The sequence below is a fragment of the Heterocephalus glaber genome, unplaced genomic scaffold, assembly GCF_053883595.1.
Source record: "Heterocephalus glaber isolate CG9 unplaced genomic scaffold, H.glaber_assembly_v1.0 deba00001428, whole genome shotgun sequence".
Classification (NCBI taxonomy): domain Eukaryota; kingdom Metazoa; phylum Chordata; class Mammalia; order Rodentia; family Bathyergidae; genus Heterocephalus; species Heterocephalus glaber.
Genome location: NW_028258293.1, coordinates 32,435,275 through 32,451,324, shown reverse-complemented (window position 1 = coordinate 32,451,324; position 16,050 = coordinate 32,435,275). Strand labels below are relative to the sequence as shown.

The window sequence follows — 16,050 nt, the reverse complement described above, 5'->3', positions numbered from 1 at the left end:
AGAGTTTTTGACCTTATAAGTTGTAATAGTTTCAGGCTGTTGTAGGCTTCTGTGCCTGTGAATTTGCCAAGGACTGGCTTTTCCTGAGGCAAATTCAGCTGTCCTATTTAGTGGCAGCTTTATACCCAAGTACTAATCCATTTTAGTTGTTCTGCTTCTCCTTTAATTACCTAATTAGGTAGAAGTTAGAAACCTTAAAACTAGAATAAAGAAAGAGTGCATAATGTTGTTTATATTAATGGAACAGTTTTTGTTCTGAAAGTATATTTGTTATTGGTTTGTTAAATAGCTTGTTTCACAGACAACTAATAAAGTTCTCCAGTGAAACAATTTTCTTACTGTTATAAATTTAGGTCGCTAAGTAGTGGTAGTAGTGAAATTAGAGAGGCACCGTCTTTCTTTGAATAGATTTGTCTTGATTGAAATATGTACAAGAATGTACATATGGACAAGAATGTAGATGCTCTACTGATTGCTGCATTTAATGATGAAACCCAAAGCCTTCTGGATCATATCTGCTTTTCTTATATTTTCACTAATGATGCTATTATCTACTAAGTCATAGACTAGAGAAATTTAGACATTCCTTTTTTTTTTTTTTTTTTTTGGGACAGGGTCTCATATGTAGTTTGTTTATTTATTTATTTATTTATTTTTATGCACCTCTACATACTCTCTTGGTTCTTATTTTTTTCCCCTTTCCCCTGCCCTCCCTTCAATCCCTCCATCCCTCCCTATTTACAAAGACTTTGTTTCCATTTTTTCATTTTCTCATATTAATTCCATTCCCTTCTTTCCCTTCTTTCATATGTAGTTTAGCCTGGCCTGAATTCACTATGTAGCCCAGGCTGGCCTCGAACTTGTGAGAATCTTCCTGCCTCAGCCTCCTGAGTGCTAGGATTATAGGTATGCACCACCACACCTGGCAGGAATTATTTTTTTATCTTTTATCCATTAAATCATCAGGTCATATTAGTTCTACCCCCTTGATGTCTAAATCTATCTTTTCCATTTCTGCTGATTCGACATTAATTTAGGTAATCTCACCATTTTCCAGTAGGCTCTTGCCATTTGTGAATTTAAAATGGAAAGTTTATACTCAGGAGGTTGAGGCAGGAGGATCATGCGTTTGAAGCCAGCCTGAGCTACATAGGGAGACCCTGTCTCAAGAAAACAAAACAAAACAAAACCAACAAACCTTAGTTGACTGCAGTGGGCCATGCCTGTAATTTCAGGCTGAAGCAAAAGGATCAGAATTTTAAGAACATCCTTGGCAACTTAGTGAGACCTTGTCTCAAAATAAAAACTGAGCTGGGGATGTAGCTCAGTGAGAAGGCCTTGGGTTCAATTCCCAGTACTGTAGAAAGAAAGAAACAAAGAACAAGAAAAAGATAAAGAAAGCTTTAGCTACTCTTAGAAAATTTATTGCAAGTGATATGTAATTGTTTGAGGCCCAAATTTGAATAGTATCTCCTCTTTGTTACTGAAATGGGAGAGAGCTCAGCTGAAGGCATTGGAGGGCATTGGGAACTATTGGTGGACCAACTTAATGCCGCATCATTGGAACTTTTATTCTTTGGTGGGGAGAGGAAGTGCCCCTTAAAAAGCCATTTACTAGGGCCAGGTATTTAGCTCAGTGGTGCCATCGCCTGCCTTGAAAGTACAAGGTCCTGAGTCGATTCCCAGTACCAAAAAAAACAAAAAAGCCAATTACAAATGGTGGTATTACTAAAGAAAAATTTAGCTAGTGTGTCTGATTTATTTCACTTAACATTATAGTCTTAAGGCACATCCATTGTCCCACAGATGACTCTTTATCTTTATGGCAGAGTGGTGTTCTATTTTGTGTGAATATCACATTTTCTTTATCCGTTCATCTATTGATAGACATATAAGCCACTTCTAAGAGTTAGCACTTATGAATTGTGGTGCTATAAACATGGGTGTGCATGTATCACTGTAATATGTCTTTAACTCTTTGGGGAAGATACCTAGAAGAGGAATAGCTGGGTCAAATGGAAGTTTTAGTTTAGTGTTTTGAGGAGTCTCCTTACTGATTTCCATAGTGGTTGTACTAGTTTACATTCCCACCCACAGTGTAATGTAGAAGGGTTCCTTTTTCCCTGTATTGTCTCCAGCATTTGTTTTGTTTTGTTTTTGTTTTGGTGCCAGGGATCAAACTCAGGACCTTGTGCTTTCGAGGCAGGCATGATGCCACTGAGCTAAATCCCAGCCCAGATGTATTTTTTGTTTTGTTTTGTTTTGTTTTTGTGTTGGTGCCGGGGATCGAACTCAGGACCTTGTGCTTTCGAGGCAGGCTTGATGCTACTGAGCTAAATCCCAGCCCATCTCCAGCATTTGTTATTTGATTTCTTGATGATGGCCAATCTGTCTGGGGTAAAATAGAATCTCAGTGTTGCTTTAATTTGCAGTTTTCTAATGGCTAGTGATGTTGAGCATTCTTCATGTGTTTATCGGCCATTTGTACTTCTGTGAAGTGTCTATTTTCCTTGGATTTTTTTTTGTTTTGTTTTTTTTTTGGTACTGGGGATTGAACTTAGGATCATGGGCTTGCGAGGCAGGCGGTGGAACCACTGAGCCTACCCAGCCCTTCCTTGGATATTTTTTGATTGGGTGTTTTTATTTTAGAGGGGGTCTAATATTTTTGAGTTCTTTATTCTAGATCACTAGCAAAGATTTTTTTTCCATTCTGTAGGTTGTCTTTTCACTCTTATTAGTTGTTTCTTTTGCTGTACAGAAGCTTTTTAATTGGATATGATCCCATTTGTTGATTCTTGGAACTATTTGCTGTGCAATTGGGGTTTTGTTCAGAAAGTTCTTGCATAGGCCTAAGACTTCAAGAGTTTTACATGGTTTATCTTCCAGCAGGTTAAGTGTTTCTGATTTGAGTTGGTGCATTTTTATCTTTGTATTTCTGTTCCTAGTATCTGTGGGCATATAACTGAATGATTGCTAAGTAAAATAGTACTACTAATAATATTTACCTCATAGGGCCATCATGAAGATTGAGTGTGTATGTGTGTGTGTGTTGGTGTGTGTGTGTATTTTTTAAAGGCTCTTCAAGAAGTACCTGGCTCACAGTAAGCTCTGTTTAGGTGTTAGCAGCAATGGTTGATGGTTTTGCTGTTTTTTAAAAAAATGATATTCCTGATGATTTGGAAGCCACAGACATCTTTTCTATGCATTTAAGTTGGTTGCAGACTTTGAATATTAAGATAATATTCAAAACATAGAAGTTGTTTAATATGCTCTGGATTCTTTCTTTTTACAGGGCTCTATGGAACAAGTCAGTTCTCATTTCTTGGAGCAGACCCTTGATAAGAAACTGATGTCAGATCTGAGGGTAATTTGAATTCTTTGTTGTTTAAACTGGGTACTATAACCAATATCAGTGTAGCAGTATACTGAGTTATGCTGATTTAATTTAGCTGCCCATGCATTTGTTATATTAATGTGGGGTTATTAGATTACATTAATTTAAATCTTAGCAACTTGAATCAAATTTTACAAGCTTCTTCATTGAATTTTATATCGTAATTTAATATTTTACACAAGTCATGTTTTACAAAGAACAGCAAGATTAACTTTCTTTTTACTAGAAGCAACAAAGGTCTGATTTCATTTTGTGAGATGATTTTACCTGTTAGGATTCTTTTTCAACAGCAGTTTCCAGTGAAGAGTGAGTGTAAATCCTCTCTTTGAACAGTAACTAAATGCTTCGGTGGAAAGTCTATAGGCTTTGACTTAACAGTTCTCTAACATGGTTGGCAGGACCAAATATGACTAAGAAAATTAAAAGTGCATTCATTGTCAGTGCCTTAATTTTTTAAATTATAAAAGTGATAATGAAGAGTTATAGAATTTTTTGTTGGAGGAAGGGGGGAAACAATTTACCATATTCCCACTACTCTAATATGACTTTGGTCATTCTAGTATATTTCTTCCAGTTCATTTTCTTATGTATGTTTTAAACATTGAATCATTATATACAGATAATTTTACAGCCTATTTTTACATTTATCACTATATTATGCACTTTTTTCTTTTTGTTTTTTTTTAGTACCAGGGATCGAACTCGGGTCCTTGCGCTTGCACAGCAGGCGGCGAAACCACTGAGCTAAATCCCCGGCCCTGCACTTTTTTCTATTACAACAACTCCATACTTAACATTTTTTACAAAGGATTGCATAATATTTTAAGTAGGTATGCCATTTTTTAGCTCTTTCACTATATTTTGATTTTTCTGCTATTGTAAATCATATAGAGTATCAAATTCATACATATTAGCTTTTTTCTAGTTATGAGTTATGCCATAAGATAAATTCTTCAAAATGGTCAATAGTTGACTTCTCTGCTTTATGAGACATTGCCATATGGCAATCCTAAAGGGCGTTGCCTTGATTTGAGAGCATTACTTAAGTGGGATTTTTTCCCCCTTGATATGCTTTGGTGGATGTGTAAAGATGGAAATGCTAATGGTAAATGGGGAGGGATGGGTGTCAGATATGGCCCTGCATCCTTTTAGTGTCAGGTACCTGTCTCATCAAAGCCTCTGAGGTGATCAGCCATGAGTTACGGGCTCACACTGAGAAGATTCAGAAGAGGTGGACATATTCTGGGCTTGGTGCACCCGCCTATAATGCCAGCACTCAGGAGGCTGAGGCAGGAGGAGTGCAACAAGTTCAAGGCCAGCCTGAACTACATAGTGAGACCCTATCTCCAAAAAAAAAAAAAGAGGTGGGCAGAATGCTAGTTTATTCATTTAAGACAAGAACCATAATTGTCAAGTTACTGGATATTTATTTTTGTTGACCACTAGATTCTCCCTTAGGTAATCTGTGGAAAGTGAACTTACTAGAAGATGAACACTGTGTTGTTCAAATAGAACACAGTTTGCCATGGAGAGACTTTAGAATTCTAATGAAATAAAAAAACTTATCAGTGTATTGTGTGCCTAAGATAGTGTTTGGAAGGGTACTGCTATTGTTTGCTTCACTTGTGCTCCCTTTCCTATATTGTTCTTATGGCAAACATAACCACCTGCTGATCAACACATTCTACACTTGATCTTAGCCAAAAGGCCGAGAAGCGATGATCAACACATTCTATAGCTATCTCTACTCCCTTTCATTAGGATACTGAAAAATATTGCAAACTTGTGAGCCTTTTATCTCATTTTAAGTTGAATTTGCATGTCTCTGCTCTGAACTATTGAGTAATTTTTTAAAAGTGTAACTCTTAGAGAACAGTTTTATTTCCTATGTTCTCTTATTCTCAAGGTACACCTTAGTGGTCCCTCAAGAGCCTCCTGCAAGTGGTAATTGTTGTTGTCTTCTACAGAGGAAACGTACTGCACATGAGCGTGCCAAGGAACTTTACAGTTCAGGGGAGTTCTCCAGTGGCAGGAAGTGGGGAGATGATGCTCCCAAGGAAGAAATAGATACAGGGGCTGTGAACTTGATTCAGTCAGGAGCTTGTGGAGCCTTTGTTCATGGGTTGGAAGATGAGATGTATGGTAAGTATGATTGTACTAATACTGTAATAATAGCACCCATTTACTTCGTGACTACTCTGTCAGGCATTGCATCAGGGAGGAAACGTGCTGTCTAATTTAGTCCTTATGGTCATTCAGTGAAATACCTATGATGATTTTTATTTTACAAACAGAAGAGGGTGAGGCCAAATAAATAGTATGATACAGTGGTGAAGAGCATGGGCTTGGAATTTAGTCAGTGTAGATTTAAATTCCAGTATTTCCATAAAATGGGGATAATAAGTGTCTTTCTGAACTGTGAGAATTGATGAGGTTCTATGTACCTGAAGCACTTGGCATAACACATGACCTATTTATAGTAACCACTTAGTAGTAAAATATATTAATAAAAACAGTAACTTGTTCTTAGTCACCCAGGTCATAAGAGACAGAAGGAAGATTTAAACCCAAGTGTGTCTGATCAGACAGCCATTATATGACTGATAAAAATTTTCTTTTGCTTTCATATTGGAAAGATAATTTTGTGGGAGTAGAATTTTCGATTGATAATGATTTTTCCTCCCAGTCATTCATTCGTTCCTTTATTTAGTTATTTATTTTTGTTTTTTTGAAACAGGGTCTTACTTTGTAGTGCAGGCTGGCTTTGAACTCACTATGTAGCTCAGCCTGGCCTTGAACTTGCGGCAATCTTCCTGCCTCAGCCTCCTGCATGCTGAGATTACAGGCGTGCGCCACGATGCCCAGCTTCCCCAAGTCTTTAAAGATGTTGCTCCATAGTTTTCTTTGAGAAGGCTTCTGTCACTGTATCTTTTTTTTCCTCAGGTTGCTGTTAGAATTTTCTCTTTATAACTGGTTTTAAGCAACTTGATTATATGTCTTGGTGTATGGAGTATAATAAAAAAATGCAGTGATTGTTTAAAAATTTTTTTTATGGGCCAGGGATTTAACTCAGTGGTACTGCTGTCTGCTTTGCAAGTGCAAGGTTCCGAGTTGGATCCCCAGTACCCCCCCCCCGCCCCCGCCAAAAACAGCAATTAAAAAAAATTTTTTTACAATAAAAGACATATTGACATTAATCTCCCTCAAAATAATCCCCTTTGCTTTCTATACTTATTCCATCATTCTTGTCACTTTCTGAAGCAATTCTGGAAGTCCTCTTTCGTGAGTGTCTTTAGTTTCACTGTTGTGGCTACCTCTAGATCCTGAATGGATTTAAAATGTTTTTCTTTTATGGTCCATTTTGACTTTTTGGAAGAACCAGAAGTCACACAGTGCCAGATCCAGGAATAAAATGGATGGGGACACATTGTAATGTTTTTACCATCCTGTCTTTGGATGGGGCTCAGCGGCAGCATTCACCGTATTTTTATCACACCTTGTAAATACACTTATATTTTATTTAAACATTCACTGTGTATTTTGATCACACCTAGTAGTTTTCTTCATGTTTGCTATGCTTAGTTTGTTGAGCTTCCTGGATCAGTTTATAGTTTTTATCACATTTGGAAAAATGTTTTTTCATTCCATCGCCTAAGTAGATTTTGATCCCATAACCCTTTAGGGGTTGCAGTTACTTTAGGGTCTTGAAGCTTATCCTTTCCAATGCTCCATGCTTTTTTGTTTCTTTTTTTGCTTTCTTTATGTTTCATTTCAGGTAGTATTTATTGCTTCATCTTTGAGTTCACTAGTTTTTTTTTTCTTTTTTTGTGATACTGGGATTAAACTCAGGGTCTTTGCACTGACTGAGCTACTCTCCTTGTCTATTAAGCCTATTATTTGTGTGATTTCTAGGTTGGTTTTGATTGATTTTTCTCCTTAGTATGAATTATATTATCCTGCTTCTTTATATTTGAGTTAGTTTTTTTATTGGATGCTAGCTAGCCATTGTGAATTTTACTTTATTTGGTATTGAATATTGTCTTAGTTCTATATATACTCTTGTGCTTTGCTCTGGAAAGCATTTTGCTGAGGTCTTATTTTTAAGGTTCTTTGGCAGGACCGGAGCAGCATTTAGGCAAGGGCTTATTTTTCTGCACTACTGAAGCAAAACTTCCAAACAAACTATTAGAAGTCCTGTGTGAGTGCTAGGGGTTGTTTCCCCCTTTGGTTGGTTGTTTTCCAGGTCTCCATTTCCGCATACATCAGAACTCAGCTGAAGACTTGAGGGTCCCACTTACATCCTTCCCATCCTCTGTCAGGTTCAGTTCTCTACTTTTTCATGCTTTCCCACATGAATTCTAGCCAGATTGCTTGTCTGCTCCCCCTCTCCCCCAACTCATACCTCTGCCTTCTCAATTCAGAGAGATCTGCAATCTGAAACCTCTGAAAAAACTGGTGTAATCATAGAGTTCAATTCATTTAGGTCCTGTTTCTCAGGTTTTTTTCTTTTTTTGTACTGGGAATCGAACTCAGGGCCTTGCACTTGCCAGGTAGGCACTGCATTGCTGAGCTACATACCCGGCCCCTGTCTCTCAGGTTTTACTGTCCTTCATTGCCTGATGTTGAAAGTCTGGAATACAGTTGCTTCATATTCAGTCATATGCTGGATCACAATATTTTGATCAACAGCAGGGTGTGTTGTTATTATATCCCATAAGATTATAATGGGACTGAAAAATTCTGGTCTCCTAGTACATTATAGCCATCATGGTATCATAACACATTACTCACATGTTTGTGGTGATGCTGATATAAAGAGGCACGCTGGGGCCAGGGATTTAGCTCAATGGTTCCGGTGCCTGCCTTGCAAGCGCAAGGTCCCAAGTTCGATCCCCAGTACCAAAAAAAAAAGAGACATACTGTACTGTGTGTCATATAAAAGTACAGCACATCCATTATATACAGTACATTATACTTGATAATAAGTGCATTACTAGTTTTATGTTTTTACTGTACTGTTCTTTTTATCAGTATTTTAATGCATACTCTTTGTACTTACTAAATAAGTTAAAAAGTGTGCCGGGTTTTGCAGTTGATCTTAGCCAAAAGGCTGAGAAGCAGTAGTATGCTGTGTTTCGCCAGCAGCAGCCTCATACGTCTTATGTTAACTGTGTCTCTTGATAACATCAAGCGGGCATGTCAAGTAATTGATCTATACTGTCTAAGTCTGTGTAAGTACACTCTGTGATATTTGGACAGTGACATAATTGCCTAATGATGCATTTTTTCAGAATATACCTTTGTTATTAAATGATCCATGACTGTATTTTGCCTATGTCTTACCCTGTAAGATTAAACTAATCCTCATTATTCCTTCTTGGCCAGTAATAAAAGTTCAGTAAAGCTCTTGTAATTTCCATTACAAGATGCTGTCTGTATCACATAGATTATAGAAGGTCACTGCTTTGTGATGGTTGACTCCAGCTTCCTCATTTTCAATGAGGGTGACAGATTTGGGGAAGTAATGTTGGTCTTCCAAATTTTAGAGTAAATTTGTGTGCAAGACAGAGCTAGAATGAAGGTGTTAACAATGTGCATACAAAGTTATCAGAATAAAACTTAGAAGGGCAAGAGTATTATTTTTGAAAAGTAGTTTTTTGCTGGGCATGGTGGTACACATCTGTATTCCCAGCACTCTGGGAGGCTGAGGCAATAATATTGTCTATTATTTAGGCAATAATGACTAGGAAAATAAACCTTCTTGTTTAGTACAGATGAAACTTTTTCCCCCAGTATTTCCTATTAATGATGTTGGGAGTCAGTATTGGGAGACAATCTTGTTCATCTTTGTATCTTCATACTAAGTACAAAGCTAGTAGGTAGCTAAGACAGGATCGGTTTTTCTTTTTCCCCATTAGTATAGCAGATTCTTTTTCTCTGCCCTAAATTCTGAAGAAGTGTTTCTGACATTCCTAATAGTCCAGTTGAAAATTACTTACCTTTAGCCAGGCTGTACAAGTAGAGTAAAAACTCCAGGGTTTTTTGCTTCTCCTTCAAATTGCATCAGCTCAGGTCATGCTAATTACCTCCTGTTGGACAGAATTTCCTCTGTGATTCCCTTGATGGACTTGCAAAGATGAGTCAGTATGGTGTAACGGATAAAATCCTGGGAAGAAGAGCCAGCAGTTAATGTGCTTGGGTTTATCTCTGACTTGCTTTATAACTATTAGCAATTTCATGTTTAAATCATATTATGAAAAAAAATCCCTCTCTTCTGATGAAAAGGAAAAATTTATAATTATTAAGAAAAACCTGAATCATCTCCCTGTAATGTAGTAAACTACTTTTAATTTGTCCATGAAAACTTTCTTACACAAAGAACAAATTATATTTGTGAGTTTTAACTATAATTTTAGTTGTTCTTTTTAAGCTGTACATTTTGTTTGTTTGTTTTTGTTTTTGTTTTTGGTACTCAGGACCTTGCCCTTGCCTGGCAGGAGCAGCACCACTGAGCTACATCTCTGGCCCCTAAGCTGTACATTTTGTTGCAGAGCCATTTGGGAACCACAAAAAACATGTTGTTGGAACAAAACCACAACATGTGGAAGTTTTGTGACCGTTATCTGTATCTTACTCTCATCCCTGTCTTCTCTCTCTTAGTACAGGGCTGGCATAGTGTGTTCAGGAGACATTTATTAGTGAATGAATGAAGGGCTTCCTGGTTTAGTGGCTTTACTGTTAACATTATTCATGGTCACCTTCCAGGTTGGTGGGCGGATCACTGACCACATTTTTTCTGGGACTTCTGTCATTCTAAATCATACACCTTGACCTAGAAATGATGCTAGCCTAAAATTCACTAAGTGCTAGTCTTTGCTTTTATTTAGTTCCAGGCAAGTTAATTCAGTTTGCTAAAATGAGCATAATGATATCTAGTCTGTTGTTTTTTTGTTTTTTTGGTTTTTTTGGTACCAGGAATCGAACTTGGAACCTTGTGCTTTCAAGGCAGGCGGTGGCACCACTGAGCTAAATCCCCAGCCCTAGTCTACTTTAATCTTAATAATAATGATACACTTTCCTGTACTGAGATAACATGGTTTTCAAGAAATTGAATAAATGTAAGCAGATGTGTGACTTGATCACATGTACGTGGAATCAGATTTGAACTTCAGTCCTTATAACACCAAAATCCATGTTCTTTGATCAGTGTGAAAGTACCATGGAAGAGATCCTCCAGGGAGAATTTATGGAGAGAAGAGAGTGAAAGCCTGAATGAACAAGAATCCATGTTGGACTTTTCCAGTGATTCTTAACTCAGTGTGTACAGTTTTACTTGTCCTTTTTTCTCTAGAGGTTCGCATTGCTGCTGTGGAGGCCCTTTGCATGCTGGCCCAGTCTTCACCTTCATTTGCTGAGAAGTGCCTTGATTTCCTGGTTGACATGTTTAATGATGAAATTGAGGAAGTACGCCTGCAGTCCATACATACTATGAGAAAAATCTCTAACAATATTACCCTCCGAGAAGATCAGCTGGACACTGTCCTGGCTGTGTTAGAGGTAAATGTTTCCAATTTGATAGTAACTTCCTTCTCTTCTTTTTCTGAACCAGGCATTGTGCTAGGCATTGGTAAATATTATTAGTATATCAGGCAGCACAGTTCTGCCTTCACAGTGTATCCTTCCCCCAAGATGGAGGAAATGGACATTATATAGGAAACTTGAATAAGCTTGGTATTGCAGGAAAGAATAGGGTGCTGTAGGAATAAAATAATATCTTTTTTATCTGCTGAGGTGAAGTTGAGGAAAAAATGAAAAAAAAAAGTGCTGTAGGGACCGGAGCTTTAGCTCAGTGGTTCCAGCACCTGCCTTGCAAACGCAAGGTCCTGAGTTTGATCCCCGGTACCAAAAAAAAAAAAGTTCTGTAGTGGGCATTTGAGGGAATAGAGTAGGACACAGTGAGACATTTCTTTTAGGGAGTGAATGATACTTGTGGAAGGGAACTAAAAGGGGGGGCTAGTGTCTAAAGATCCAGAGATACCAGAGAATATGATGTGTTCCTGGAATGAAAAGGAGTTCATTATAGTGGTAGTTTACAATTAAAGAGATGGGAGAGAATAATAAGGCAGGGGCCAAATGGTGAAGAGTTCTTTTCAGCCTTTGATTTGATTTCATTCTTGTAGTGAATCATAGGTTATTGCAGCAGGAAGGGGTATGAGGGGTCAGTTTGTTCAACCCTATAGTTTTATAGAGAAAAAGAAATTCATCAGAAGTCATACCACCAACACGTGGCCATGCCAGATTATAAATGCAGATTTACTTCTCAGGCTGTACTATTGTATGTGGTTCATGGATTTTTTTTAATAAAGTGTCTGGATTGTATTTCTGAATACTTTAGTTTTATAATCTTTTTTTTTTTTTGGTACTGTGGATCGAACTCGGGACCTTGCGCTTGCAAGGCAGGTGCCGGAACCACTGAGCTAAATCCCTGGCCCTAGTTTTAAAATATTAATAAATGGAATTTGGCTTTAATATCCTTCCCAAATGAAAGGGGTAGGAATTTAATGTTTTTTTTGTTTTGTTTTGTTTTGGTACCAGGGATCGAACTCAGGTCCTTGCCCTTGCGCAGCAGGTGGTGAAACCACTGAGCTAAATCCCCGGCCCTCACTTACATTCTTTTAAAAAATGATTTCAGATAATGAATAAATGTTTGGCAGAAGATAAATGGCATAAGGGTGGGGAACTTCACTAGAAATTAAGTGGTTAGTAAAGCCTTTCTGAGATGATATTTGAGTTTACTCTTAAATGACAGATCAGGGAGCCGTGTGAAGACTAGGGAAGAACTGCAGGTTAAAGGAACAGCTAATGGAAAGGCTCTATGCACATTATGCTCTAGTGTGTTTGCAGAGCAGAGTAAGAAGCCAAAAAAACAAAATAAAACAAAGCCCAAAAAACCAAAAACAGAGTAAGAAGCCAGTATGGATGGAACACAGTGAGAAGGTAGAAATGTGGTATGAAGCCATTGTTAGATGTTTAGACTTCATTTAAGCATTATTGGAAGCCATTGGAGGAATTTTGAAAAGGAATGACATTGATTTTCCCTTCCCCTCACCCTTCCTCCTCTCCTTCCTCTCCCCCCTCCCCTCCCCTCCTTGCCTCTTCTCTGCTTTTTTTTTTTCTCTTTGTTTGTTTTTTTATACTTCTTTTTTTTTTTTTTGGTACCAGGGATCGAACTCAGGACCGTGCACTTGCGAGGCAGACAATGAGACCACTGAGCTAAATCCTCGGCTGTTTGTTTTTTTTTGAGACAGGGTCTGGCTGTGTAGCCCAGGGTGAACTCAGACTCACACTTCTTTTTCTTGAAGTCTTCTCGAAGTTTGTTTCAGATAGACTCTTTTCCTCATTAATTTAATGTGTATTTATTGAGTTCCAGACCCACATATCTTTTTATTTTTCACATTTTACCATTGTCAGCAGGTTTTATATATTTGTTCTGTCTCCTTGAGATTATTAGCTCTGTAAGTAGAGTGATTAAGTGGTACTCTTCACTATATTCCTTTCAGGGCCCAATGTTATGACCTATACATTCTTAATAAACATTCTTAATAAACATTCTTAATAAACATTTCCTAAAACAAATATTCACATGCTATCTCTATAACTGGGAATTATACGGTTCTTAAGCAGTCAAATTTGTGTCTTGTTTTTCTAATACAGCAGCCTAGCTGTCTACTATCAGCAGTGGAGATTGGTTCATAGAGGAAGCATTATATCTTATGGTTAAGCTCACAATGTTTAGAGCCAGGCAAATCTGAAACAACCTGTTTCTCTCATTTCTTTTTTCTTTTTCTGAGACAGGGTCTTGCTATGTTCAGGCTGGCCTTCAATGCTAAGTGATCTTCCTGTCTCAAACTTCTGAGTGGTGGGATTACAGGCGCGTGACACCACATCCAGTTGTTTCATTTCTTTTTGTCCTTCCTTTTTCCCTGTTTCTTTGATGTTGCTTGACCACCTCTTATGTGCCAGGCTTTGTTCTGTGGATGGATATGACAGTGAATATAAGCCATAGGCCTTATAACTTAGATGTGAGGGAAACAGACAGTGGCACAAATGAAGGCCTGATGAGCTAAGCTCATGACAGTAGTGATTTCCCAAGGAGGATGTCAGAGGAACTTGGTCCTTGGGGGAGTAAGGGAGTACAGGTACCAATCAAGGAAGATTCTAGAATTGAGTTCAGGAAAGAAGCATTTAGGCACTGACTTTCAGGAAGAACTGGGATTGTGAGGTAGAAGAACATCTTAGCAGATATAGAGCTGTGGTTGATGGTAACCTAGCACAGTTGAAGGACCAAAAGAGGACTGTGTGGCTGAAAAAAAGAGCTAATAGAAGTGTAGAGAAGTGTCGTGTGAGATTAAGCTAGAGGGCCAGATGGGACCAGCCCATGCAGAGCCTTGATGCCGTTTTCAAGTGTGTTTCCGTTTCATAGCCTTTGTGGTACTGCCCATTTTGATTATCCTATGTAAAATTCTCCACCTCTCCTACCACTCTTGCCCTTGTCAGCCTGTCCTTTTTCATAGTCAAAGGGAGGCTCTTAATATGTTTGACATAATGATTGAGTTTTAGACAGGAAAAAAAATAGTAAGGTTAAAGAATAAGAGGTCAAGGCTACTTTTGGTCAGCCTTTTTATTAATAAAATGAAAGCTTTTTCAGGAAGTTAAGCCAGCAAACTTCCCAAGACTTTGTCGTGTGGGCACCTTAAATAAGAAGGCTAGGGAGAAGGGGATGACGGATGGAGCCTGGATTTACTATCTAGCACTGATTACTATTATTACCTTTTCTTTTTCTTAAGGATTCATCCAGAGATATTAGAGAAGCTCTTCATGAACTCTTATGCTGTACTAATGTTTCAACCAAAGAAGGCATTCATCTTGCATTAGTGGAATTGCTGAAAAATTTAACCAAGTACCCTACTGATAAGGACTCCATATGGAAGTAAGAACTTTCCCCCTACTTACCCACTGAGCTGATAGGGTGTGGTCAATGTGCAATGGTGACATTATTTGGTGGCTCATAATAGATGCCGCTCAATTTCACCTTTAATTTAGAAATCTGACTCAATGTAACCAGACTCTCCTAAAATGAATATAATTTTAAATTATTTATTAATTTGTACATCCGCCCATCTAGCAGATATCATGCACCTGCTGTGTGCTGAGTGCCAAGTCTTGTGGGGTTTAGGGTACAGAGTTCCTTTTACTTCTTTCACTCCTTTGTCTGCTTTGGATTTTGTGCAGTATTAAAATCATTGAGATTAGAGGCAGAGTTGGCCTTTGATTTACAAGTGGGAAATACTTAAATTTCCTCCTTAATTACCTTTACTTTCACTGATTGCAGTCAAGCTGTTAACACTGTTAACGAACTTCTATTTGAAGAACTACTTGCAAACATGTAGTAACGTAAAATGTGTTATGGTAAGCTATATATTTAAATGAGCATCTAATAGGATCATTCTAACTGTGTAGTTTATTGATTTTTAAAAAAAAACCCTAGTTACTGAAAGTAGAAAAACTGTGAGTTAAATCAAGTATTTGGAAGATACTTTTTGTGGTGCAGAAATCAAACCCAGGGCCTGTTGCATTCTCAGTAAATTATTTATGACCGAACCACATCCTCAGGCCCCTGGAAGATATATTAAAAATACTGCTTTCGCTAGGTATCTTTTTTTTTTCTTTGATGGTACTGGGGATTGTATACAGAGTCTTTGCACTAAACTATATCTCCAGCCCCCCCTTCAAAGTTTTATTAGTTTGTAGTACATAGTGATTACATTCATCGTGGGGAGTTGGTACATGTACGTAATGCTTCTTAGTTCTTGTTATGGCCCCTTCCCCTTCCCTTTTCCCCCTCCCTCCATCTTTTGGTCCCCTTCCCAGCTCTTTTTTTGAGATCGAGTCTCCCTGAGTTGCCCAGGCTTGGCTCAAACTCTTTGCCATCTGTCTGTCCATCGGTCTTTACTTCTTTTTCCTTTTCTTTTCATTCTTTCTTTTCCTCCCCACTCTTTCCTTCCTTCCCTCATTCTCTCCCTCTCTCTCTTCCTCCCTCCCTCTTTTCCTCCCTCTGTGTGTTCTTTCTCCCCTTTCTTTCTCTCTCTTTTCTTTTTCCTTCCTTCCTCTCTCCCTGCCCCCCCTCCCCCCCTCTCTCCCCCTCTCTCCCCCTCTCTTCCCCTCTCTTCCTCTCTCTTCCTCCCTCCCTCCTCTCTTTCTTTCTGTATTTGTGAGACAAGGTCTAACTTTGTAGCCCAGACTGGCCTCATACTTGGGGTGATCCTCCTGCCTCAGCCTCCTGAGTGCTGGGATTACAGATGTGTACCAGGACACCTGGCATTGGTTTTCCTTTCTTAGACTCCCTCAGGGCTGGAATTATAGGTGTGTGCAACTACATCCAGTGTAGGTAACATTTTTTTTGTCTTTTGGTACTGGGGATTGAACTAAGGACCTTATGCTTGCCAGGCATGTGCGGTGCTGCTGAGCTACATCCCTGTCCCTAGGTAACATTTTTTTGTGTGTGTGTCATAATTTTTATTGCTTTTTCAGATTAAAATATTTTGACTTTCTAATCCGTTATTAGGGAATATGCATTTATGGTATTTGTAGGGCCT

The 16,050-nt window shown here is 38.3% G+C and overlaps 1 protein-coding gene and 1 pseudogene across 3 annotated transcripts in view; one reads left to right on the top strand and one right to left on the bottom strand.

The window, feature by feature from the left end:
- Ints4 (integrator complex subunit 4) overlaps positions 1 to 16,050 on the top strand; it is a 117,066-nt gene that overhangs the window by 41,421 nt on the left and 59,595 nt on the right. For all 3 annotated transcript variants that reach the window (XM_087211337.1, XM_087211340.1, XM_087211339.1), the window contains exons 9-12: positions 3,293 to 3,364; positions 5,362 to 5,536; positions 10,746 to 10,951; positions 14,242 to 14,384. In XM_087211337.1, the coding sequence (XP_087067463.1) occupies positions 3,293 to 3,364; positions 5,362 to 5,536; positions 10,746 to 10,951; positions 14,242 to 14,384 (596 nt within the window). The remainder of the gene's footprint in view (positions 1 to 3,292; positions 3,365 to 5,361; positions 5,537 to 10,745; positions 10,952 to 14,241; positions 14,385 to 16,050) is intronic.
- Positions 4,991 to 5,114, bottom strand: LOC147828068 (U2 spliceosomal RNA; annotated as a pseudogene).